Genomic DNA, 27,665 nt, shown 5'->3' on the forward strand with positions numbered 1-27,665 from the left:
CAAAACAGACTAAATCGATCTGGGATTTAACACTCAGAGCCCTCAGCTGGCAATATAACATATTGTCTTTGGCAAGCTGCTCCCTTTTTCTTAAACTGAAGTGTGGGAACAGTGATATTACCACAAATCTCACAGGGGCATCTATTTGCATTAAGTAATTAAAATGCTTAAAAGAATAAAACAATATTAACACCAGCTGTTTCATGAGAAAATCTAAGAAATGCTTAATAGATACTAAGGGAATAAATCTGACATCAAAAGAAAAGCTTCCAACTCCATATTTAATATTCACATATTCAAAGACTAAAGGAACAAATCATTTCAAGGCATGCCTGTTACACGTGATCATAACGTTTTCTTTCAAAGCCTTTACCAAATCATGTTGCTCTTAAGTTACTTTGATTGCTTTTGATTGGTGTTAAGTATAATCTCAGTTGATTTCAGCACGCTCATTGTGAAACTGTATTATATTTTTTAAAAGGAGGTTTCACTATAATAGAAGTCAGGATAAGAGGCCAAATTGAACAGGAAGTAAACTCATGATTAATTAATTACTCTTCTGTGACTGTGAGGATGTTAACGTCAGCATAAAAGGTTCTCTTCCCTGGTTTCAAAAAAGCAGTACGTGTGAATTGTCATTAGGCTTAGGGAAATTAATTTTTCTTGCCTTTTACGAGGGGTGTGAAGAGACATGACAGAAGGCCTTGAAGAGATTTACTTTCAAATCTTCTTGCTTAAGTATGCGTAAGAACACAGGTAATTCTCTGAGTATTTCTCTGGGAAGTTATTCTGTCAGTAACTTGAGCAGAGCAAAGCTATTACATACTTTACAAAGAGCTTTAAAAATGGAACTGGTAATACACACAATCTCTTGCCATCTTCTCTCCAAATCTTGTTAGTCAGAATTGTTTTCCCCAGAATGAGAAAACAAACAAGAGAATACAAAAATCCCAGGGTCATCAAGTGACTCAAAAGACACCCAGGAAAAGAACTAAACCTATTCCATGTCAGCAATATACCAGCTGCTCCGAGCATAACCTTGGTCAGAAAAATCATTAACTGAATTTGAAAGAATGCCTAGTTACCTTCCAGGGCCAAAGCAATCTGTGGAAAGATTTCACAAGAGATCTGGATTCGATCCCCTGGATCAGGAAGATCCCCTGGAGAAGGGATCTTCTACCCACTCCAGTATTCTTGCCTGGAGAATCCCATGGACAGAGGAGCCTGGCGGGCTACAGTCCACAGTGTCAAAAAAAAGAGTCTGACACGACCGACTGACTGACTAACACTTTCACTTTCAGTTCTCTGTGTAAAGGAACAGGCTGGTTCTTAAGGTAGATCAGGGGGCTGAGCACAGACCACTTTTGCACCAAAGGTAACCTGCTAACAGGGCTTTGTTTTGCACACACATCTATGAGTTCAAGAGCAGTTTGGTACGCGGAGAGCGGACACAGACCTCATGCCACAAACAGATGGTTCTTTGTCACACAGCTGTGATCACCAGGTACGTATGAGGATCAAGAAGGGCCCGGATACTCACGTAGCCCCTGTAGCCGGAGTCTAGCTCTGGTCCTGTGGGCATTTTGCTGTGGATGATATTCTCTGTTTGCTGCATCTGAAAGCGGCTGTCATCCAAGGCTTTGCCCAGCTGTTGGATCTGTGACTCCAAGGCACCAGGGTCCCCTGCAGCGTCAACCATGAGAATCTCAATAAGCTTGACATTCAAGGAGATGGTTAAGAAATTCTACAGGCAGGGCAGCAGAGAGATGGCATGTGTGTGGGTGATCATAAGGCACATTTAGTACTGACATGCTGGTGGGTTAGGAGTTCAAATGACTAGACTGATGAATGTGCTTGACCAGGAGTCCAAGCTGACTGGGTGCTGCCCCAGGGGCCACACAGTAGGTTCTCACAGCCTGTGAGTCTGCTTCCTCTTAAACTGCACACTGTGAGTTGGGGAGGGCCATTCTCAAAACCTCAGGTGGTCCCTTCTGCTCCCCGATAACTGGGAGTTATCAGTTACGTCTCAGGCTCCCTCTGCAGTCACTTATCAAACAGAAAGTCACACCATCTTATTTTCCTCTCTGCATCTCAGGAGAAGATGGTGCCCCTGAAGTCTCAAGTGGCTGCACCCTTCACTTAAAGCAAGACTTCACGTGAGCTGAGAAAAGGTATGTGTGGAGGAGCCACGCTAGCAATGACTTCATTTTGTCTGAAACTTGAAACAAAACCAGGAGAAAGTGAAAATTTTAGCATTTCCATCCAGGCGTGCTCCCACTCTGAGCTTAGAACTCCTGGCTTACCTTTGAGAGACGTGATGTTGTTTTGGAAATTTGTGTGTGTGTGTGCGGTACAGTCTTTGAACTCAACAAGAATATGATCGTCAGAGTGAAGCTAGCGCAGGGTGAAAGCACAGTAAACATTAGTAAGCTTTATTAATTCTCTTTTGGAAAGAAAGCCTTCTAAATACACCTGGAAGAAGTCTCTCACTGGGAATCACTCAGGTAGTCACCATTTTAGCAATGAGACTTTATTTTTCATCCTTTTGCTTTTTTATAGAAACGTTAAGTGTAAACTAATAATCTCACGAGTCAACACCCTATCACCAGGGTCCAACCCTGTTCTCTCCATTGTCCTCCAGATTACAGACTCTGAACTACAGTTCGTCTACAGCGAGAGTCTAATTTTTTGGAGCTGAATACCTGACTCATCCTTTGTCTTTTATGGGCCCCCAGAGATCAGGAAGATAAACAGTGGGCCTATAAGCTAGTGAACTTGGGACAGAATCCCTGAGCCCTGACTCCCCAGCCAGTGATGGGTCTGCAATTCCTCCTTGAAGTCATAAAGTCAGAGCTGTTACAACCAAGCAGGGAGCTAGAGCACCAATGCTAAGACTAGTGTTTCCATCTATTTTCTGCCATTAATAGGCATCATAGTTCATACTTACTGAGAGTGACTACCATTTCACAAGTTGAATGGTTATTTTACCGCACTTGATTACTGGAGCTATGGGCTTCCCTGGTGGCTCAGGCAGTAAAGAATCTGCCTGCAATGTGGGAGACTCAGGTTTAATCCCTGGGAAGACCCAGGGAAGATCCTCTGGAGGAGGGAATGGCTACCCACTCCTGTATTCTTGCTTGGAGAATTCCATGGAGAGAGGAGCCTGGCAGGCTACAGGCCATGGGGTCACAAAGAGTTGGACATGACTGAGTGACCAACATTTCCACTTTCACTGAAGTTTTACTCTTGGTGTGGATCAACCAAGTGGTTTGGGTTTTTGTTTCTGAGACGGCAGTCAGAGAAGAAGTTTCTGCCTTAACATGCTTGTGGCACAGAGCTGTGAGAGGGCGGGTAAAGGTGCTCAGAGAGGAGAAGGCTGGTTACAGGTGAGCAGGGGAGGTCTGCTTTGGCTTTGGTGCCTACCAGAGGAATTTCTGATTGCACTTTCTGTGAGTTTAACATAGGCCTCGGGACTTTCAGGGATCACTACATCTGCAAAAAGAGCACAGTCTAAGTTGACAGCTAAGGTCTGCAAACCTGGATCCCCTGATGGCAAGAAAATAACTTTCCTAGAGGGAAAAAAGGAAATTAATCATTCTGGGCCGATAATTCTTGAACATACAGAGAAGTCTGAGTCCGACCACCAAAGGGTTCCTGAAATAAATCATAATAAAGGCTCTCATTGATGGAGAGTGTTTTATGAGCCAGGCGATGTTCTGGGCACTCGTTTATCCTCACAGAAACCCTACAGGGTGTGTGGAAGTGTTATTCTCATTTTATTGATGAAAAAAACTGAGGCCCAGGGGAATTGTTACTCAGTCAAGTTTCTACCGCTAGTAGCGGCATAACTGGAATTGCAATCCATACAGGTTCTAGAGCGGTGCTGTCCAACAGAAATAACATACATTGTTTTAAAGAGTCTAAGAGCCACAATGACAAGTCAAGGGATGAAAATACATTCAATACTTAATTTTACTAAATCAATGAATCTAAAGTATAACATGTAATCAACATAAGTACTATTATTAATATTTTACACACTTGCTTTGTGCTAAGTCTTTGAATTCTGTGTGTTTGTGTAAGGGCACTGGACGCAGCAAATATCCATCTGCACAGTCACATTTCAGTGCTCAGCTGTCATGTGTGGCTGAGGGACTGCATATTGAGTATTTCTGCTTTAGATGCAAAATGCTTAGTTATTAGGCTGTACTGTAAAAACAAAATAGAAACGAGAGAAATCATTTTCTTTTTGTACAGCATCAGCCTCTTGGGAATCCAAATGTGAACCATCACACAAAGAAAAAGCAGAAATTGTCTTTTAGGGAATGTGTGAGATGCGTTTATACGGGCTACAAATCGGCCTATGGTTATTTATTCTATGTCGACTCACCTTTCTTAAAATGCTCCTCTTTCTCTGTCCACCTCTTCACTATAGGTGCTTCCTGAGGCTTCATATGTCTTGATTCCCTTTGTACACTCTTCCTGTGTGGTCTCCTTTCTTTCCTTGGGGACCACTGACATGTGGATAACTATCTAGTCTACATTTCTGGTTCCTGACCCATGTAGCCATCCATTGCTGGCTTTTTCCGGTGGGATAGGCCATAGCATCTCAAGTTCAGGACGTGCCCAGAGGAACTCACTGCCTCCTGCTCTCTCACTGCCCTGCCCCGGTGGCTCCACAGCCACCCAGAACATTCTCTCCTACTCGTGGTCCTCAGAGCCTAGGACCACCTGCTTCTTTTACCAAGATGTTCACACCAGAAAAATCACTTCAGCCGCAATCCAATCAGCCATCAGTCACGCAGGAGCCGTCTCATGATTTCTCATAGCTTTCATCTATTCCCAGCGCTGCTTCCTTAGTTCAGGCCATAACCACATCTGTGTCCTGGACTGTAAAGTGATTCCATCTGGACTTTCTTTCAATGTGCCCTTCTCTAGATATTGCTGAGACAGGTTCTTTGAAAACAGACATCAGATCACATTGCCTCCCTCCTTAGAGCCCTGCTGTGACTGTCTAGGGTCTTCACGGTAAAACTGCTTTTCATGATAAACAGGTTGCTGTATGACCAGGCCCTGGTTCATCTTTCCATCTCCTCTTTGTTCACTCTCCACCTCTCAATCTACAGCCCTGTCATTCTAGACAAACTCCAGGTGACTGAAAGTGCTGAGGCTGGTCATAAAGCTGAGATGGGCGTCCTCTCTTTTCTTCCTCTGGACACTGTCACATCCTCCTGGCTGACTTCTACTCATCCTGCAGGTCTCAGCACAGGTCTCTTCTCTAAAGCCTTTCTCCAAAGCTCCGGCTCAGCCACCCCCGGGCTGTTTTCACATCACCTTGTGTACCCTGCTACTCCAGTGCCAAACATTTCACACAGGTGTTTCTTATTTGTCTGTGTTCCACCCTAGAGTGTTAGGGCTTCCTTGGTAGCTCAGAAGTAAAGAATTTGCCTGCAATACAGGGGATGCAGATTCGACCTCTGGATTGGGAAGTCCCCTGGAGCAGGAAATGGCAACCCACTCCAGTATTCTTGCCTGGAGAATCCCACGGACAGAGGAGTCTGGTGGGCTCCAGTCCATGGGATCAAAAAGAGTCGGACACGACTTAGCGACTGAACCACCTCCACACTATACCACACTACCACCCTAGAACGTAAGCTCTTTGAAAAGAAAAGGAACTGTGTATTTCCAGTACTTATAAAGCGCCAGTCATGTAGTAAGAATGTAAGCATATGTGGGATAAATCAGTGGTCATACCAATTTTGCATTTGTGAACCATGTTAATATCCAATTACGCCATTGAGTCCAAGTTCCCTTGATGGGAGAAGGAAGATGATTCTGCTTAGCTATGGGTTTTCAGGACAGTATCCATTCCTTCATATTTTCTTTCAAGCTAGCATACACATAGGAGGAGCTCTTTCCTACCTGATAAGCCAACAGCTCCCCTGAGGTAGAAATCTTTATCTTCCGGACCCTCTTCGTCCTCAGACGGCAGAGTTCTGGACACCGCGGACTCCAGGTCACGGCTGAGGTCATAGTCATGGTCCCATTCCAGGGGGATGGAGTCCACACTGGCGGGGGTGTCTCGTCCAGACCTCTCACTCCGGAGGGGCTGGGCGAGTGAGAGGGAGGGGTTGGAGGAAGGCTGCGGGGAGAGCACGCCGTCCGTGGAGGTGTCCCGCCAGTGGAGGTCTGACAGAGTTCCAACCTCATCCAGTTCCAGCTCCCGGTCAGAGAGGTCGTGCTCATCATCTGGGAGCTAGAAACGCAGCCAAGACAGCCCTGTTACTGCAGCGGTCAGCTGGTCCCCTCCCCACTCTGTGCTCTGCCTCTCATCAATGTTCAGCACGCAAGCCTAGCTGGACCACACCCCTGTCTTAGTAGGGTTAATTTTAAACTTCCTATCATCGAATAATAAATAAGTATCTTCTGAGCACTTTTCAAAATGCCTTATACGTGAATCTAGTAAATTCTCAATTTTATCGCTGGTAAAATGGAGATAATATTAAGACCTACTTCAAAAAATTGACAGAAGATTAAATAAGATACTGTAAATAAAGATAACTTAGTATCTAACCTGCAACACAGTAAGTACTGAATGGCACAGATCAGGAGCCAAAGGGAATCACTGATAACACCTTAGCTTTTTACATAAAACCCTGGGCCTTTTACACCTTGTATTCCAGATAGAAAATACACTTTATCACAGAAGATGACAAATATTCTAATAATAACATCTTGACAATGAGCTATGATTATGGTAGCAATTAGGGAAAAGGAAAAGAAAAATAAATTCAGCTAAACAACCACATCAATTGGGCCACTGTTTAACACTGCTCACCTTTATCCCCTTGTTTCCTCTAGAAGCTTCTTGATCTTCCATGGAAGATATGTGCCAAGTACTCTTCTAAGCTCTTTATATGCATGTACGTGTATATATATATATATAAATACAAATATATAAATAGATATATATATTTATATATGAACTCATATCATGCCCAAAGCAATCCTTTCTATGAGATAGGTACAGTTATTAAGCCAGGTTTACATTAACGAAACTAAGGCAAGCCATATGAAGCACTCTGGCTCCAGAGTCCAGTACCCACTAAACGATGCTACTTGATCTCACATTATTAATTCTCTTTAGACTTCATGACCATGAAAAAACAGTGTCACGTACAGGCAGGCGAATCAGTTTCTTATGGTATCTTTCCACGCGTCCAAAGACCTCCTGACAGTAACGTCGGAGCTCATCCAGCTCTTCCTCAATGACGGCCGCATCCAAGGGCTCACTCTTCTCTATCAGCTGTTCTCCTTGGGCGATTATCTGTTCAATCTTATTGTGGTTCAATGAGATTTCCTGCTGGAAGGCCTAGGGAGCATACCTCTCATGTTAATTTTTCATGACTCACATAAACATGAAGTAACTCTAAGATACATATTAAGAAAAACCATGTAGGGGATATTTAGTTTACCGTAGACAAAGACAAGCCAAGAGGCTATTACTTTCTAAAGTAAGCTATAAAATTTTGAAATCAGAACAGGAAGTAGAAATGGAATTGTTAGAATTCCATGACCAGAGAGGCGCCTTTGCCTAATAAAATTTACCACCATGGACAGTGTGGGTAAGAGAATCATAGGAAAAAACATTCAAACCCATCATAAAGTTGAGAGCACTGGCTGTCCCTGATGAAAAGTAATGGCAAGCAATAGAGAGCCACCAGAGTTAATTTAGCATTTTAAAGAATTCTATTCAATATTTAAATTTTAGATTTTCCAAGATGTCAAACATGAGTAAGAAAAACCATCCAAAATCACAATATCACAAATTCTTCTCAGATGATTTGACTATTTCAGGACATAAGTAGGAAAAACTGTAATTATTTGAAAAACAGGTAATTCTGGATTCCTTAGGCTTATTTTATATGATTCAAAACAGATAAGCCTCAGGGAACATGTTTCAAGGGATAAATTTTAATTCAACACAAGAATAAACTCTGGAATAGTTGAAATTTCCCAATAATAAAAAGAATGCCAAGGGAGAAAGAGGGCGGTTATAAATGCTATGATCCTGCCAGAGTCCAGATAGAAAAGATTCAACTACCACTTGGTAGAAATTTCCTGCTAAAGCTTTTAAATAGGTATTTCTACCTGTGAAACAACTTGGGAGAGTTGAGGTGAAGGGGAAGGATGGAGAGGCTGGTCTATTAAATAAAATACTGGGGCTATTTTATGATTTTTTTATTCTGAGAATCTAGAAGTAAAGGTAATTTCCTTGCTTTATTATGACAACTTTAAAGTCACAGGCACCATGAGTGGTAGTTTAGTTGTTAAGTCCTGTCTGACTCTTGCGACCTCATGCACTGGAGCCAACCAGGCCTCTCTGCCCATGGGATTTTCCAGGCAAGAATACTGGAGTGGGTTGCCATTTCCTTCTCTAAGGCAACATGACTATTCTTATAAAAAAAGTCTACTTATTCTCTTATCTTGGGATGAAAATTTCATAAGCTTCATTGCATATTATTCAAGATATTAAACATTCTTCCTTTGAGGGAATCCTCATATCTAATATATAACCCTCCCCATGTAAAATGCTTCACTCTCCTTTTTCACTTTTATCAAGAGGCTCTTTAGTTACTCTTCACTTAATGCCATAAGGGTGGTATCATCAGTGTATCTGAAGTTTTTGATATTTCAGGTTAGTGAAAGTTAGTGAAAGAGGAGAGTGAAAAAGCTGGCCTAAAAATCAACATTCAAAAAACTAAGATAATGGCATCTGGTCCTATCAGTCAGTTCAGTTCAGTCGCTCAGTCGTGTCTGACTCTTTGCGACCCCATGAATCGCAGCACGCCAGGCCTCCCTGTCCATCACCAACTCCTGGAGTTCACCCAAACCCATGTCCATTGAGTCGGTGATGCAATCCACCATCTCATCCTCTGTCGTCGCCTTCTCCTCCTGCCCCCAATCCCTCCCACCATCAGGGTCTTTTCCAATGAGTCAACTCTTCGCATGAGGTAGCCAAAGTATTGGAGTTTCAGTTGCAGCATCAGTCCTTCCAAAGAACACCCAGGACTGATCTCCTTTAGAATGGACTGGTTGGATCTCCTTGCAGTCCAAGGGACTCTCAAGAGTCTTCTCCAACACCACAGCTCAAAAGCATCAATTCTTTGGTGCTCAGCTTTCTTTACAGTCCAACTCTCACATCCATACATGACCACTGGAAAAACCATAGCCTTGACCAGACGGACCTTTGTCAGCAAAGTAATGTCTCTGCTTTTCAATATGCTATCTAGGTTGGTCATAACTTGCCTTCCAAGGAGTGAGACTTTTAATTTCATGCCTGCAGTCACCATCTTCAGTGATTTTGGAGTCTGACACTGTTTCCACTGTTTCCCCATCTATTTCCTATGAAGTGATGGGACCAGATGCCATGATCTTAGTTTTCTGAATGTTGACTTTTAAGCCAACTTTTTCACTCTCCTCTTTCACTTTCATCAAGAGGCTTTTTAGCTCCTCTTCACTTTCTGCCATAAGGGTGGTGTCATCTGCATATCTGAAGTGACTGATATTTCTCCTGGAAATCTTGAGTCCAGCTTGTGCTTCTTCCAGCCCAGCGTTTCTCATGATGTACTCTGCATAGAAGTTAAATAAGCAGGGTGACAATATACAGCCTTGATATACTCCTTTTCCTATTTGGAACCAGTCTGTTGTTCCATGTCCAGTTCTAACTGTTGCTTCCTGACCTGCATATAGGTTTCTCAAGAGGTATGTCAGGTGGTCTGGTATTCCCACCTCTTGAAGAATTTCCACAGTTTATTGTTATCCACATAGTCAAAGACTTTGGCATACTCAATGAAGCAGAAATAGATTTTTTTTCTGGAACTCTCTTGCTTATTTGATGATCCAATGGATGTTGGCAATTTGATCTCTGGTTCCTCTGCCTTTTCTAAAATCAGCTTGAATATCTGGAAGTTCACGGTTCACGTATTGTGCCTGGCTTGGAGAATTTTGAGCATTACTTTACTAGCGTGTGAGATGAGTGCAATTGTGTGGTAGTTTGAGCATTCTTTGGCATTGCCTTTCTTTGGGATTGGAATGAAAACTGACCTTTTCCAGTCCTGTGGCCACTGCTGAGTTTTCCACATTTGCTGGCATATTGAGTGCAGCACTTTCACAGCATCATCTTTCAGGATTTGAAATAGCTCAACTGGAATTCTATCACCTCCACTAGCTTTCTGAGTAGTGATGCTTTCTAAGGACCACTTGACTTCACATTCCAAAATGTCTGGTTCTAGGTGAGTGATCACACCATCGTGATTATCTTGGTTGTGAAGCTGTTTTTTGTACAGTTCTGTGTATCCTTGCCACGTCTTCTTAATATCTTCTGCTTCTGTTAGGTCCATACCATTTCTGTCCTTTATTGAGCCCATCTTTGCACGAAATGTTCCCTTGGTATCTCTAATTTTCTTAAAGAGATCTCTAGTCTTTCCCATTCTGTTGTTTTCCTGTATTTTGTTGCATTGATCCCTGAAGAAGGCTTTCTTATCTCTCCTTGCTATTCTTTGGAACTCTGCATTCAGATGCTTATATCTTTCCTTTTCTCCTTTGCTTTTCACTTCTCTTCTTTTCACAGCTATTTGTAAGGCCTCCTCAGACAGCCATTTTGCTTTTTTCCATTTCTTTTCCATGGGGATGGTCTTGATCCCTGTCTCCTGTACAGTGTCATGAACCTCCATCCATAGTTCAACAGGTTCTCTGTCTATCAGATCTAGGTCCTTAAATCTATTTCTCACTTCCATTGTATAATCATAAGGGATTTGATTTAGGTCATACCTGAATGGTCTAGTGGTTTTCCCTACTTTCTTCAATTTAAGTCTGAATTTGGCAATAAAGGAGTTCATGATCTGAGCCACAGTCAGCTCCCAGTCTTGTTTTTTCTGACTGATATAGAGCTTCTCCATCTTTGGCTGCAAAGAATATAATCAATCTGATTTCGATGTTGACCATCTGGTGATGTCCATGTGTAGAGTCTTTTGTGTTGTTGAAAGAGGGTGGTTCTATCACTTCATGGCAAATAGATGGGGAAACAATGGAAACAGTGACAGACTTTTTTTTCTTGGGCTCCAGAATTGCTGCAGATGGCGAATGTAGCCATGAAATTAAAAGACGCTTGCTCCTTGGAAGAAAAGCTATGACCGACCTAGACATCATATTAAAAAGCAGAGACATTACTTTGCCAACAAAGGTCCATCTAGTCAATGCTATGGTTTTTCCAGTAGTCATGTATGGATGTGAGAGTTGGACTATAAAGAAAGCTGAGCACCGAAGAATTGACGCTTTTGAACTATGGTGTTGGCGAAGACTCTTTAGAGTCCCTTGGACTGCAAGAAGATCCAACCAGTCAATCCTAAAGGAAATCAGTCCTGAATATTCATTGGAAGGACTGACGCTGAAGCTGAAACTCCAATAGTTTGGCCACTTGATGTGAAGAACTGATTCATTTGAAAAGACCCTGATGCTGGGAAAGATTGAAGGCAGGAGAAGGGGATAACAGAGGATGAGATGGTTGGAGGGCATCACGGAGTCAATGGACATGAGTTTGAGCAAGCTCCGGGATTTGGTTATGGACAGGGAAGCCTGCCGTGCTTCATTCCATGGGGTTGCAAAGAGTCGGACATGACTGAGCGACTGAACTGAACTGATGTAAAATGTTTAACTAACCACTGGTTTTTAATTATATATGAAACATACCAAATATACTTAAACATTAATTTGGCACCTAGGAATGCAGTCTGTGCGGAATGAAGTTTCAATATAAGAAAGTTGAACTGGTCTGGATCATGGGAGTCAAACTATCTGAAAGTGCTTGAAACCAACAGAAAAAACCACCATCAAAAATGAAAACGACAGCCTTGCAAATCAAGTTCATACTTAAAGTTTACATGTTAAGGGGAGTTGTATCTCCTGATAATGCTCTTTATTTCATTTTTAATATTTTTCTGTTTTCTGAATTTCTTTTCAGTCAAGAAGATCTACGTTTTAAAAAAGCAAAGATTCTCATATGTAAAATACATAGCCAATGGGAATTTGCTGTATGACTCAGGGAACTCAAACAGGGGCTCTGTAGCAACCTAGAGGGGTGGGGTGGGGAGGGAGCTGGGAGGGAGGTTCAAGAGGGACATATGTATACCTATGGATGATTCACACTGATATTTAGCATAAAACAACAAAATTCTGTAAAGCAATTATCTTTCAATTAAAAACCAAATAAATGTTTTAAAAAAGAACAGTTCTTTAGTATGCTCTTCACAGAAGTATCTATAAATCATTTCCTCTTCAGACTCTCTGCATACCAATTTGAAAAAAAAATCACTATTATTCTATTACCTTGAGCTGCTTTATTTTAGCTTGAACGTCACACTCAGAGAAGTGCTCGATGTTGGTGAGCTGCAGATCCATCTCCGTCAGCCACACCAGAATGCTGTCCCGTGCCGTCTCGAACTCCTCCCGCTGGCCAATGAAATGCTGGAGAGAAAAGAACACAAGTGAAAAAGCCACAGACATGCTGAGATGGAACCGCCAATTCCAGCCTCCTCCTGGGAAGTCATTTCCTCAATGGGCAAAGAGAACACCACAATGTTTTACCAAATAAATCATATGCTAGATACCCGTCTTGTCATCCCCGTCTTACAAAGTCACTGAGATTATGTCCTAACACTCTACTCAAATGGCCCCACTCTGTCCTCCTGGCCTCTAAGCTACAGAGGAGGCGCAGCATGGACCTTGAGTCTGCGCAGGATGGAGGTGACGCGCTTCTGCAGGTTGTCCCATCTCTGGTTGCCTTTGTGAACCGTCTGTTTGAGGCTGCCGGCCGCGTCCGTGCGGTTCTCTCTGGCCAGGCGGCGGTACTGCTTGTTGATCAGCTCCAGCTGGGTCAGGCTCTCATGGACCTGTCGCTGGAAAGCCTATGACCACAAAGAAGCACATCAGCCGGGGAGATCTGAGGAGTGCTCTCAGCAAGGGTGTCTGGGCGTCCCGTTGTGATGTTAGACAGAATGGGAGGTTAACTCTTCCCCTCAAACAGGAAAAGACATTTGGTAACCAGCATAAACTTTCCCTTGTTAAAGAAAACTCATGTTACCCATGTGGCTTAAGAAAGGGAGTTGATCAAACAAAAATACAAAAGAAAATGGCAACCAGTAATAAATATTTGTATAAATACAAATCCGTATATGATACACATATAGAATATGTACATACACATGTAGAACATACACATGTAGAACATACACATATTCATATGATACGTGCATATGAAATGTGCACACATACCTATATATGCATATACAAATGACAGCCCACTCCAGTATTCTTGCCTGGAGAATTCCATGGACAGAGGAGCATGGTGGGCTTCATTCAGTCCATGGGGTCACAGAGAGCTGGACACGGCTGAGCGACTATCACACACTCTCGCTCAGTCGTGTCTGACTCTTTACGACCCCATGGACTGTAGCCTACCAGCATCCTCCCATGGGATTTCCCAGGCAAGAGTACTGGAGTGGGTTGCCACTGCCTTCTCCAGAGGATCTTCCCCACTCAGGGATCAAACCCGGGTCTCCCGCATTGTAGGCAGAAGCTTTACCGTCTGAGCCACCAGGGAAGTCCTATCACACACTCACTCACATATATAACACACATGATATACATATGTAATATAGCTTTTAAAATAATAGCCTAAGAACACTTTCCCATAAAGCAAACTCATTACAAAAATATGTTGTTGCTTAGTCACTAAGTCATGTCCTATTCTTGCGACCTCATGGACTATAGTCCGCCAGGCTCCTCTGTCCATGGGATTTCTCAGGCAAGAATACAGGAGTGGGTTGCCATTTCCTTCTCCTATGGATCTTCCCAACTGAGGGATTAAACCTGTGTTCCTGCATTAGCAAGCGAGTCCTTTACTACTGAGCCACCAGGGAAGCCCACAAAAATATGCATGTATGCTGAAACGTGAGTTTAAAATGTTCCAAGTTTCTGATGTCAATACTGAGAAAAAAACATCTATCATAAAACTGCTTCTTTTATTTATAAAATATGTTATTTCCTAAGAAATCCAGAAATTGCCTCAATTCTGGTGTTCTCTTTAAAAAAAATAAAACTACTTTTTGCAGAATGTCTGAATGTCTTTTAATTGCAAGCTATTACTGACTTTTAAGAACAACAGCTTAGTAAAACAGAAGTAACATTACAAAGAAAAAAGTTTCGAACATACTCTATTGTTTTTTGCTGTGCCCACGAATGATTTGGTTTGTATGAAACGTTTTAAAGCTGATGTGACACCTTACAGAGTATTACAGAGTAGAGTCTATGTACTTTGGAGGTTACCCCATGCACGCCTTACAGTTTCTGCAGGTAAAGTACTTCTTTTTCTCTGCAATATAGCCTAACCCTAGCAATAAGAGTCACTTGGCCAAAATAAAATGAAGCTTTTACATTTCAAACTTAGGTGTGTGATTTATGACCAACTTTTATTCTGGCATTGGATAGAAAATTGTGTGACTAATTGAAATGCACTCATCGAAATCCCAAACTTTTGCTTCCTTTGGCTCATCACACTGTTTACATGCTACCAAACTCCTGCCTCTGAGATGGCTTTCCTTCTGAGAGTCGTTTTAAGAGCCGTCATCTGAGTGAATTCAACCATCTATTTTATAAAACTTCAAATTATTTCCCCAGAAAAGGAAATAGTAAGGAAAGTTCAGCTTTTGCAATTACTGGAAGTCACAGAATATATGTTCTCACTGAGGTGAAGGTGGGCATAACAGGTGGGGACCCCAGCACCCCTACATCTGTCCCCAATGTTTGTGAAATTGAACAGGCAAAAATTGCCCTCAAAATTTCATTTTTGTAATTTATTTTTCTCTTAAGAAAATTAACTACAAAGATAAATAATAAAATCAATCATTATATCTAGCTAGTTGTATAAATAGCATTTATATTTATAAATAGCATATATATATAATGCTATATTTATACAGCATTATATGAATAGCTAGTTATATAAATAGCATTATAAGCTTAACTATATGGCTAACCTTTGTCATAAAGTCTTGAGTCTAAAATAGCATCATAAAAGATCTTACATAATCTTCTTTGTAGTGGAAGCCGATTATAGAAGGTTTAACCTTTATGAAGCTGTGAGTAATAAGATGCAGTACAAGAATATTTCCACTAGCACTGGTTCACACCAGGATAATCTGAAATCTACTGCATAGTTTATTGTGGCTTTTTACTAGAATTTTACTAAGGAAAAGCCTTTTAGATAGGAATTCTTTTCCCCCTGAGATTTAGTGGAATAGTTATATATAGGTCCATATTCAGACAGCAGAATAACTCTTGTTTATTTCACAAGTATTTGAACACTTGTATAGCTTGTGTAGCTATCCATCTATGACTCTTAGATTTTAAACCCTACAAGAACAAAAACCAAACTTCACATTTACTATAACAGGTCTCAAAAAAAAAAAAAAAAAAAAAAAAAGGCTGGTTAATTGCTATTACAAGGTAAAAATGAATCCAGCTGAATTTGGTTGGAATTTTTAGTCTTATTTTAAAATATCTCAGGGAGCTTGGGGCAGACTTGGCAACCAAGAATGATTTTTGTAAGATAACATGCATCGGAACTGTTCACGGTTAATATATATGAGAACACAACTGCCAATCAATGGATATTGACTGGCAAAGAAACTTCAAATTAAAAAATGGTCAACTTTAGGGACCAGTCCTCGGTGAAAATGAGAGGCAGTTGAGAACTGGGGTTTCCTATCACAGTGATAGAGCAGATGTGAGACTGCCCACACAGGCAAGGAACTAGAATCAGTTACTGAATGATTGCTTTCTTGATGAATATGATTATACTGCTGCTATTTTTCTCTATAAATTTGAAAAATCTTAGTGACTCAATGGTGCTGTTCCTCATTTATAATTACAGTTGGTTTATGATTTAAAATATTTGATCAATTCTGGAGTCAATTCCATTTATCAATGATTAAAAGATAAGAGGAGACTGGTGGGCTACAGTCCATAGGGTCGCAAAGAGTTGGACATGACTAAAGCAACTTAGCATGCACTTACACACACACACACACGAACACACACATATACATGTATATGTATACATACACACACAGTCCAGTTAAGTGAAAAAAATCAAGAAAATATATTGAACACACACACACATATTATAGTTGTTATAGTATGGAATGGCATCATATTTGAGTCTTAGAAGCTTGATTATAAAGCACTGTGAAGTTAAAAGAATGCCAAGATCATTTTTGGGGAATCATGATTCCTGTTTTCTAACAGAGTTTCCCTTCATTACTACTTTATTTGTAATTCTTGATAATTTTAAAGTAAAAACTTCCTTTGTCTTCTTTACATATCATGATGTAATAAGAAAGATGACCAGAAAGTCATCACCTAGCTGTCTGAACAAATAGTATGTGGGCAAACAGTTTGTTTGGGTCTTGAGACACCAGAGACCAGCTGGCTACTCTCATAGCAAAATAAAGATGAAATATTTGGCATTGAAAATCACCTCAAATTTCTTTAGTTCCTCCTTGGCAACTGTATAGAGCACCCCGGAAGAGCTGGGAAAGGCAGCTGTCCTTTCTGAGATCTTGAGCCAATCTTCAAAATGAGAAAAGTCATCCAGAAACTTCTGCCACAATCGCCATGTCTCTTCAATTCTGAGACAGAAAGGAAAGAACAGAATCTGATTGTTTGAGACTGTTTATGCTCCAGAGCCCTGTCCGATGCCTGCAACCAGGATTAAGAGTGCCCAAAACGAGCAGCTGCTGTGCCAAGCAGTAACTAACTGTGCCTTGAGTCAAATTCGCCCAGACTGAAAAAGAAACAACTGTTTGACTGAAATGAAACAGCTGTGTGAGTGTGTGTGTGTGTGTTTAAACACACGTCCTGCAGCTCTGGGTTTGGAACAAGTCAAACTGAATCTGATAAGCACATGGTATGAACTGTTCTGGATATGTGCAAGGAAGTTTAAAAGTGTAACACTCTGCTCTCAGTGCACACTCATCCTGAGGTTCCCTGGACTAAAACTAAGGTATGAAAATTCATTGAACGTCATTCACCCTCATCAAAATCAACCAATGATGGCAAGACAAATATTAAGCTTTCAGGAGGTCCCCAGAGAGCATGAAGATTCTGTGCCTCAAGTAATTGTGGTCACTTTCTAACACATCACTAATTTTTTACCACCTTGAATTTCAAAAGGCTTCAAGAGAAGTCCTTTTGTTTTATTACTTCCTTTTTAATGAAAGAAAGTTACTTTTTTACACCATGGATTATATAACATAATACTTGTTCAGCAAGGGCATGTTTTAATTTTTCTAATTTTATTTAAACTGTTAGGTCAGGTGTCACTTGGCTTGTTATATTTATAAGTGACCTTTATACCTACTTATGTTTCTAACTGAACGTAGATGACAAGTTTGGGAAACTGAGGCTATATTTGGACATTGCAACCAAAAGGAAATGGTGAACAGCAGATACCCTGGATAAATTTATTTATTGATTTTTTTGTCCTTCCTCTGTTTCAGCTGTGTGCACATCCCCACTTACTTGAGCCTCCTTTCCATGGACATGGCACAGATGTTTCTCCATCGGCGGTCCAGGTTTCGCGTAGCCTGCTGGATGGAATCGCACTCGGCGTCTGTAGCGCAGGCATCACAGTCATGGAGAAGGACCTCGCACAGGTTGAGCACAGAGGCCACTCCTGTGCTGTGTTTCTCGATGTCTCTCTGAAGCTCCTGCGGGGAAGGAGACGTGCTTTATTCAAACACTTGTTTACCAACGGGAAGAAACTGCAGCAGTATTCACTGACTCAGAAATGGTTAGGCAAAACCTTGACAAGTATTTCATTTCATTGAATGCACGAAGCTTCTTCAACTTCCTTTATGAAATACTGCAAGCTCAAAAGTATGAGAAAATGAGTCTCGAAATATTTGGCCTATGTGAGCCATGCCAAAATATCAACTGAACAAGTAAGACCACATCAACTGTGCAGAGTAAAATGAGCTTCTTTAGTGGCTGAACAACGAATCTTGCCCCAGTTTTTACTTCACAGATATATCACTTCCATTCCAATCCATAGATCAATCAAAGGAGTACGTGTGCTCCTGTTAAGAGCCGGCACTCACTTTGATCTCCAAGGATCTGCAAACTGTTTTAAACAGTTAATTCCACCATCATTAAAAGGTACCATGGTTTAAGGGACCTTGGTTTTCTACCATGTATGACATCATTATCAGCAGCTTCCTCAATGACCAAATTTAAATGTAGGACAGAAGGAAGATATGAAATAGGATGATAAAGTTCAATTCTATAATACTTTATGTTTTAGGGCCAGCAATTCCTGTGATAAATCCTATATAACTGAAAGCGGTTGTGCAAGAGATTTGAAAGAACAGTTTAGTGAAATAGAAATATTTGACTGAATTTATTTTCTTGTGTCTAGTTTATGAAATTTCCAAAGTTAATCAATGGCACTGTTATTGCATTCAACAGTAAGCTACAGTTTGTGAAGAAGACATTGGGATCTGGTGTTAAGGAGAAAAGCAGGAAGAAGAATCTACATACAAGAATATAAATCCCAGTTACCTGAATAAGTTGAGGAATGATCAAGAGAAAAAAAAATAGGCAAATTCAAGAACTGTATAAGAGAAAAGGAAAATACCTTGAGGACCTGAATGAATAGGACAAGCAAAACATTGCACCAGTCGGCCTCCTTTGTAATAATGGAATACTTTGAGTAAATTGAGTTAAAAGCTCAACAGAAAAATAATGTATATTTTGTTACACTCTGTGCAGTTAATATGGTAGAATGGAAGACTTGATATGGTAGAACTCTGGGCAAATTCAGTGCCTTAAACAAGAAAGATAAACATTAATCTGTTGATGGCTACTTAGGTTGCTTACATGCATTCACTTGTAAACAATGCTGCAATAAACACAGGAGTGGAGATATCTTTTCAAGATAGTGATTTTAGTTCCTTCAGATATATACCCCAAAAGTGGAACCGTTAGAACACATGGTAGATCCAGTTTTACTTTTTTGAGGAACATCTATACTCTCTTCCATAGTGGCTACACCAATTTACATTCCCACCAACAGTACCTAAGGGTTCCATTTTCTCTAAATCCTTGCCAGTACTTTTTAATCTCTTGTCTTTTGATAATAGCCATCCAACAGGTGTGAGGTGATATCTCACTGTGTTTTTTATTTGCATTTCTACCATGATTAGTAGGATCTTTACAAGTACCTGTTGGCAATTTGACTATAATCTTTTAAAAAATGCTTGTTCAGGTCCTTTGCTCATTTTTAAATTGGATAATTTTTTTTTTTTTTTTTTTGCTATTGAGGTGTATATATGAGTTTCTTGTGCATCTTAGATACTAACTCTTGATCAGATATGTGGTTCGAAAATATTTTCTCTCATTCCTAGGTTGCCCTTGCATTTGGTTGATCTGACTTTTGCTGTGCAGAAGCTTCAGAGTTTGATTTAGTCTTACCTGTTTCATTATTGCTTTTGTTGGCTGAACTTCCAAAAGTCATCGCTAAGACCAATGTTAAGGAGCCTTTTCCCTATGTCTTCCTCTGGGTTGCAAGTCTTAAATTTAAGCCTTTAATCCATTTCAAATTAATTTGTCTATGTCGTGTAAGATAGAGGTCCAGTTTAACTCTTTTGCATGTGAATATCCAGTTTTCCCAACACAATTTTTTGAAGAAACTATCTTTTCTCCATTGAGTATCCTTATTAGTTAAATATTAGTGGACTGCACATGTAGGTTTATTTCTGGGCTCTCTATTCTGTTCCATTGGTCTGTGTGTTTGTTTTTAATGCCAGTACCATACTTTTTTTTATTACAAAAGCTTTGTAATATTAACTTGAAATCCTAAAGTGTGATGCCTCCAGGTTTGTTCTTACTCAGGACTGCTTTGGTTATTAGGGATCTTTTTGGTTCCATGACTTTCAGGATTTTTTTTTTTCTCTATTTCTGTAACAAGTGCCATTGGAATCTTCACAAGGATTGCATTTAATCTACAGATAGCTTTGTATGCACATTTTAGCAATATTAATTCTTCCAACCCATGGGATATCTTTCCATTTGTTTGTGTCTTATTCAGTGTCTTTCATCAGTGTCTTACAGTGTCAGAGTACATATCTTTCATCTCCTTAGTTGAATTTATTCCTCAAGCATTTCATTGTTTTTGATGTCATTGTAAATGGACTTTTTCTCTTTATTTTAGAGATACTTCATTGTTAAGTGTTCGGAAACACAATGATTTCTGTATGTTGAATTTGTATGCTACACCTTTCCTGAATTTATTAGTTGTAAAAGGTTTCTGGAGGAGTGTTTAGGATTTTTCTATGTGTAAGACCATGCCACATGCAAACAGAGACAATTTTACACCCTCCTTTCTGATCTGGATGCCTTTTATTTCCTTTCTTGCCCAGTTTCTCTGACGAGGCTTTCCAGTGCCACGTTGAATAGAACTGGTGAGAGTGGGCACCCTTGTCTTGTTTTCACCTTTCATCCCTGAGTATGATGTTAGCTTTGGGTATGTCACATATGCCCTTTATCATGCTGACGTCCATTCTCTCTATACCCAGTTTGTTGAGCGTTATCATTTGAATTTTGTCAGTGGTTTCCCTGCATCTATTGTGATGATCCTACAATTTTTATTTCATTTTAGTAATGCAATGTATTATATTTACTGATTTGCATATGTTGAAACATTCTTGCACTCTAGGAATGAATCCAACTTAATTACAGTGTATAATCTTTTAAAGTGCTGCTGAATTTGGTTTGTCAGTACTTTATTGAGAGTTTTTGCATCTATATTCATCAGGCATATTGGTTGATAGTTTTCCTGTGGTGTCCTTATCTGGTTTTGGTATTTGCTGGACTCATAACATGAGTTTGAGAGCATTCTTTTCCCTTCAATTTTTTGAAAGAGTGAGATGAAATGGCTGTAAATGTCTGGTAGATTTCACTTGTGATACCAGGTCATAGAAATGTCCAGTCTTGGACATTTCTTTGTTTGGAGGTTTTTGATTATTGATTCCACCTCCTTATTCATTATTGCTCTGTTCAGATTTTCTATTTCTTCAAGACCCATTCTTGGTAGATTGTATGCTTCTAGGAATTAGCCATTTTTCCTAGATTGTCTAATTTTTTGTCTTATAACTGCTCATAGTAGTCTTTTATGATCTTTGATATTTCTCGTAATGTTTCCATTTTCATTTATAATTTTTAAAATAACTTATTTTGGTCCCTATATTTTTTTCTTGGTTCAGCTCAGTTCAGTTCAGTCGCTCAGTCGTGTCCAACTCTTTGCGACCCCATGAATCACAGCACACCAGGCCTCCCTGTCCATCACCAACTCCCGGAGTTCACCCAAACCCATGTGCATCAAGTCAGTGATGCCATCCAGCCATCTCATCCTCTGTCATCCCCTTTTCCTCCTGTCCTCAATCCCTCCCAGCATCAGGGTCTTTTCCAATGAGTCAACTCTTCGCATGAGTATTGGAGTATTGGAGTTTCAGCCTCAGCATCAGTCCTTCCAATGAACACCCAGGACTGGTTTCCTTTAGGATGGACTGGTTGGATCTCCTTGCAGTCCAAGGGACTCTCAAGAGTCTTCTCCAGCACCACAGCTCAAAAGTATCAATTCTTCGGTGCTCAGCTTTCTTCACAGTCCAACTCTCATATCCATACATGACCACTGGAAAAACCATAGCCTTGACTAGACGGACCTTTGTTGGCAAAGTAATATATCTGTTTTTAATATGCTATCTAGGTTGGTTATAACTTTCCTTCCAAGGAGTGAGCATCTTTTAATTTCATGGCTGCAATCACCATCTGCAGTGATTTTGGAGCCCAGAAAAATAAAGTCTGACACTGTTTCCACTGTTTCCCCATCTATTTCCCAATGACGTGATGGGACCAGATGCCATGATCTTCGTTTTCTGAATGTTGATCTTTAAGCCAACTTTTTCCCTCTCCTCTTTCACTTTCATCAAGAGGCTTTTTAGTTCCTCTTCACTTTCTGCCATAAGGGTGGTGTCATCTGTATATCTGAGGTGATTGATACTTCTCCTGGCAATTTTGATTCCAGCTTGTGCTTCTTCCAGCCCAGCGTTTCTCATGATATACTTTGCATAGAAGTTAAATAAGCATGGTGACAATATACAGCCTTGATGTACTCCTTTTCCTATTTGGAACCAGTCTGTTGTTCCATGTCCAGTTCTAACTGTTGCTTCCTGACCTGCATAAAGGTTTCTCAAGAGGCAGGTCAGGTGGTCTGGTATTCCCATCTCTTTTCAGAATTTTCCACAGTTTATTGTGATCCACGCAGTCAAAGGTTTTGGCATAGTCAATAAAGCAGAAATAGATGTTTTTCTGAAACTCTCTTGCTTTTTCGATGATCCAGCAGATATTCTAGCTAAAATTTGTTGTCAATTTTGTTTATAGTGCCGGAGAACCAACTCAGTTTTGTTACTCTTTTGTATTGTTTTTTTATTCTTTATTTCATTATTTCTGATCTACTCTTTATTATTTCTTCTTTTCTGTCAACTTTGGGCTTAGCTTGTATTTATTTTTCTAGTTCCTTGAGTTGAGTTAGGTTGTTTATTTGAGATCTTTATTTCTTAATAGAGGTGTTTATCTCTACAAACTTTTCTCCTAGAACTGCTTTTGCTATATCCCTTAAGTTTTGGTGTGTTGTGTTTCCTTTTTTGTTTATCTTCAGATGTTTTTAATTTCTCTTTTGATTTTTTCTTTGATCCACTGGTTAAGAGTGTGTTGTTTAATTTCCATATATTTGTCAATTTTCTAGCTTTCTTCCTGTGATTAATTTTTTAATTAATTAATTTTAATTGGAGGCGAAATTACTTCACAATATTGTGGTGGTTTTTGCCATACATCAACCTGAACCAGCCATGGATGTCTAATCTCATATTGTGGTTGGAAAGACACTTGATGTAATTTACACTTTCTTGTATTTATTGAGACTTGTTTTGTGGTCTAACATATAATCTATCCTGGAAAATGTTCCATGCTCTGAGGTTGGGGTGGGGCAGGGTGTGCTACTGGTTGGGCCCTACAATCAGCTCTGATTGTATGAGGTCACAAGCTACGTTTACTGGCAGGGCAGTGTTACTGGTTGGACTCATGACTGGGCAGGGCTATAGGCTGGTCTCTGCAATTGCTCTTGATGGGGTCTCAGCCTGTGCTCCCAGACTGGAGGGTGATGCTGGAGGGACTCTGTTCAGGTGAGGCTTCAGGCTGTGCTCTGTGATGATGCAAAGCTGCGGCCTTGGAATTGGGCAGGCCCATAAACAAGGCTTTGCCATCAGGTAGGCCCCTGGCTGTGCTCCCCTGTTGGGCAAGATTACTGGCCAGACTCTCTGATTAAGAGAGCCCTCCAGCTGAATCCCACAGTGAGTGGGTCTAGAGACTGTGTTTCATGGTCAAGCTGGGTTGTTGTCTAGGCTTTCTTGATAAGAAAGCCTTGTTGGGTGGGGCCATAGCCTAGGTTTCAGGCTGTGTTGAGCAATCAGACAAGTCCCTCAGTTGGACTCCACCACTGAGTAGGGATTGTAGGTTGGGCTGAGGCTGTCCAGGGTCACTGTTCAGGCTCCCTGGCTATGCAAGGCCAGAGGCTATGCCCAACAGTTGGTAGGGCTACTGGCTTGGCTTCCTGCCCAAGCAGGGCTGTTGGATGGGCTCCATGGCTGCCTGGGTTCTCTGGCCAGGCTTCCTGGTGGGGTCGGGTGGAGACAGTGTTCAGCTGTTGGGTGGGGCTGGGCATCTGCCTCCCTGCCTAGGCCGAGAAAGATCAAGGCCAGTTGTCTGGGGACCCAAATCAGGTAAAGCTGCCAAGTGAGTCTACAGGCTAGACAGGGCCACTGGCTGGGCTCTGCTGATGAGCAGAGGTGCTGGCTAGGATCTCTCTTTGGGTGCAGCTGCAAGCAGGAATGCAGTTCCACCGAGACCTGAGTGTGGGTGCTGTAAGCCCCCATGCCTTCTCCATCTTATCAGATTCCCTAAAGATGGGCCCTACAGATTTCTTCCCTGTGAAGTGAGACCCCACTGGGCCTCCTGGGAAGCATCACACAGTCCTGCGGAAGCTGGACGTCCACCTGGGACATTCTCTTTTTCCACTGGAAAAACCACAGGCCTGGGCGGTCCCCTTGGTACAGAGCTGTGCCAGCCTGGGGAGGGTGATGGGGGCAGAGTGCAGCCACTCCTGTCATCTTCTAATGTGGGCCTTCCCAGTCTCTGTGGTCCAGTGGGTGCCACAGCCTCAGCCTGGGTTCTGGGGTTCTCACAGGGGTGCTCTGTCTATGGATGGTTGCTTGTTGGTCTTCTTGTGATGGGGACTTGAGTCAGGAATGGCTTAGGCCACCATCTTGATAACATCACTCCTCTATATGCTTTTGAGTCTATCTCAGACAGCAGAGATTCAAGAGTGGAATCCAGCACCGGTGTGTGAAACCCAGACTCTGACACATGGCTGGGAGCCCAGCGTTGACACCTCTGATCGACCCAGTCATGGGGGCCCTCCATAGTTTGGTGAGATTTACTTCCAGGTGCTTGGCCAGGTTCCCACAGTAACTATTGGAGAAAAGTCTCCATGTGCTTCTGCTCAAAAGTTTTTGTTCAAATCAACATTAAAAAATAAAGCTTGAGGGATTTTATAATTATATAAGAAACCAAACACAGATCACAATTTTAGTCTCAGCTTTAACTTCCATTGGTAACGGTCTCCAATTGCCCCACAGTGTCTCCGGATTCATTATTTTTCATTTATAACACAGAGAAATCTGACAAAACATCCTCTGAAGCCACCTCAAGCCTTATATACTTCTGCCCAATTAAATTTGTAAGTACATTGGCAGTAAGAATTAAGTAAGAATTAAGTACATTGGCAAGACAGACATATAGAAACTCCACATAGGAAAATGGAAGAAAATCTGTTCATTTAAATATTTGTCAGAATTTTTCCCCTTTGGAGACAGAGTACTTTTTCTGTTTTTTTAAAGCATGGATCCAATATGCTATATATACATTTTTTTTTTTAACAAAATCTATGGTCAAATATTTTCCATAAAGGAAACTAGTAAATATGATATGATTAAAGTAAAATCTGCTAAGCACCCACTTTGTGCTGGACATTGTGCTAAGTGCTTTTCTTGCTAACCGGTAATAACACTGTGAGTCATGTACTCTGATTCTTAGCATCCTATCTGTAAGGAAGTTGAGGGTTAAAAGAGTTCATTGCTTTGCTCCAAGTCACACAAAAAAGTGGTAAGGCCAATATCTGAATCCAGAAAGTCTTTACTTTTAACTGTTAGTGTACAGTTGTTTATCTTTTTGCCTTTAAACTTTAGAAGTCTATATGAACATTTATTAATATATTAAAAATCTACTGATCCTTTAATTAAGTAATGCCCTTTTCATATCAGATTCTTCACCAGAAATAACCATTTCCATCTCTTGTAGCTCAGTTTTCTGGTTTTTATTTCTGTTTTTCTAAGTAACATGTTTATATTAGTATTTCTTGATTTTTAAATGTTAGACATTATCAGTGAGTCTACAGTAGGGAAGGAATAAACTTCTACATGACTCACCAGGCTCCAATTATTGGTTTAGCACCTCTTATAGCTAAAGCAATAATCATTTCTTTGCAAGATTACAGTTCTTTAATATTTTTCACACTTGAGCTACAAAATACGTTATGGTTATATTTCTTTTCTTACACAACTTTTTGTTTTCTAAAATCAATAGTTCTTCATTTCTCTCTCTCTCTCTCTCTCTCTCCCTTGCTCTCTTTTTCTCTTTAGAATTTGTATTGCTAATTTACATTGCATTCTTTCTCTTATGGTGCTAATAAAGCTCCTTCCAAGAATTCCTCGTTGCCAGGGGGAAGGATGGGAAGATGGAGGTAGGGAGTTTGGGATGGACATGTACATACTACTATATTTAAAATGGGTAACCAACAAGGACCTACTGATAGCACAGGAAACTCTGCTCAATATTATGTGGCAGCTTGGATGGGAGAGGAGTTTCGGGGAGAGTGAATACATGTATAAGTATCGCTGAGTCCCTTTGCTGTTCATCTGAAACTATCACATTGTTAATCAGCTATATCCCAATACAAAATAATTAAAAAAAAAAAAAACAAAAAACTCCTTCCAGTATGGTTAAGTCCATCAGGTCCCCTAGTTCAGCTGTTTTCTTCCTTGGAGACGTCCCTTTTAGGGTGCACAGACTCCCTACTCCTGTCTGGACAGGTTCTTGCTAGAAGACAGAACCACTGTCATCTGGGACTTTCCTTTACCATCACCCTGGGGATTTCCTTCTTTCTCTTCTGAATATTATTTTTCCTCTCATTTCACTATACGTAGCATATCCTTCATTAGATTCTTGTGAATGTGTGCAGAGAAGGCTAACTATTTTATATATTAAGTGGCAGATATAATATTCTAAATCATAAACTATCTTCTAACTTGTAGAAGGCATTCTGCCATTGTATACTAGCTGCCATCATGGTTTTGGAGAAATCAAACTTTTTCATCTTGGAAACCTTAAAATCTCTTTATCCATCTTCTGAAGTTTTGTAATAGCTTTGCTTTGTGTTAATTTTCCAGGGCGCTTGTAGGGTTTGTGCTCTAGAAGTGTTTAGTTTTCATTTTGGGAATTTTTTTCCTGCTTTACTCCTTTGATCATTTCTTCCTTTCCACTTTATTTGGGAGAGGGAGAGGGCTTTTACAGCATAACTGAATTGGATTTTGAAACTCTTGCACGAATCCTGGCTGCAGGCTTAACCGGATGCAGTGTGGTGGGAGTCAGACCATTTGGTACAGTCTTCCACTTATTCCCTCTATTTTTAATAGAGTGGTTCAAGCACTGATGGCATCCTGTATTATCAAATTAAAGGTCCCTCTGGTTTGCCTGACTAGCTGGGCTTAGGCGGGATCTGCTCACTGAACCACTCCTTTTTCTGACCTTCGAGCAATCTTCCCTTTAAAGCCCTGCAGACTTGATAGTTCCACTTCCCGAGCGAGACTTCTGGGAACTCCGTCTGCAGCAGGAAGCAGCTGTCTTCCTCCTCCATTCTGCTAGCACCATCGCTATTTTATCTACTATCCATCTTCCAAATTCTCTTGGATGTCTGTCAGCTCTATTATCTTCTGTTTTTTTTTTTGCTGTTTAGGGTTTTGACCTTTTATCCCCTTTGCTATCACTTTATTGGGGTTTTAGTAACAGGTAGAACTGTAAATGCATATCATCAATTTACCATTTTTAACTAGATACTGTTTTGGTTTTCTCACATTTGCTAAATCACAATACTGGCCATTAGCATTTCAACTCTTATCACTTGTCTATATCATTACCATGTTCTCCAGGAAAATGTGGGAAAAACTTGAGGCAAACCACAACCCCCAGGGTTACTCATTAGAGTCCTTCAGAGGATTTTAATCTTACAAGTGAAAAATATCCTGCTAACAATTTCTTACAAAAGAAATGCTAATTTAAATATCAAAGTAACCCCAACTCCTAAAAACTGTATTTTA

General features: G+C 40.6%; 1 protein-coding gene across 19 annotated transcripts in view; it reads right to left on the reverse strand.

Moving 5' to 3' along the window:
* The window catches only part of SYNE1 (spectrin repeat containing nuclear envelope protein 1), a 497,963-nt gene that overhangs the window by 22,364 nt on the left and 447,934 nt on the right, over positions 1 to 27,665 (reverse strand). For 15 of the 19 annotated variants that reach the window (XM_061428348.1, XM_061428353.1, XM_061428343.1 and 12 more), the window contains 8 exons: positions 17,641 to 17,828; positions 16,598 to 16,748; positions 12,783 to 12,965; positions 12,388 to 12,525; positions 7,181 to 7,372; positions 5,923 to 6,256; positions 3,424 to 3,492; positions 1,541 to 1,683 (listed from right to left, as the gene is read on the reverse strand). In XM_061428348.1, coding sequence (XP_061284332.1) covers positions 1,541 to 1,683; positions 3,424 to 3,492; positions 5,923 to 6,256; positions 7,181 to 7,372; positions 12,388 to 12,525; positions 12,783 to 12,965; positions 16,598 to 16,748; positions 17,641 to 17,828 — 1,398 coding nt within the window. The remainder of the gene's footprint in view (positions 1 to 1,540; positions 1,684 to 3,423; positions 3,493 to 5,922; positions 6,257 to 7,180; positions 7,373 to 12,387; positions 12,526 to 12,782; positions 12,966 to 16,597; positions 16,749 to 17,640; positions 17,829 to 27,665) is intronic. The other 4 variants (XM_061428354.1, XM_061428346.1, XM_061428345.1 and 1 more) reach the window with 1 other exon arrangement.

Source organism: Bos javanicus, chromosome 9, assembly GCF_032452875.1.
Source record: "Bos javanicus breed banteng chromosome 9, ARS-OSU_banteng_1.0, whole genome shotgun sequence".
Classification (NCBI taxonomy): domain Eukaryota; kingdom Metazoa; phylum Chordata; class Mammalia; order Artiodactyla; family Bovidae; genus Bos; species Bos javanicus.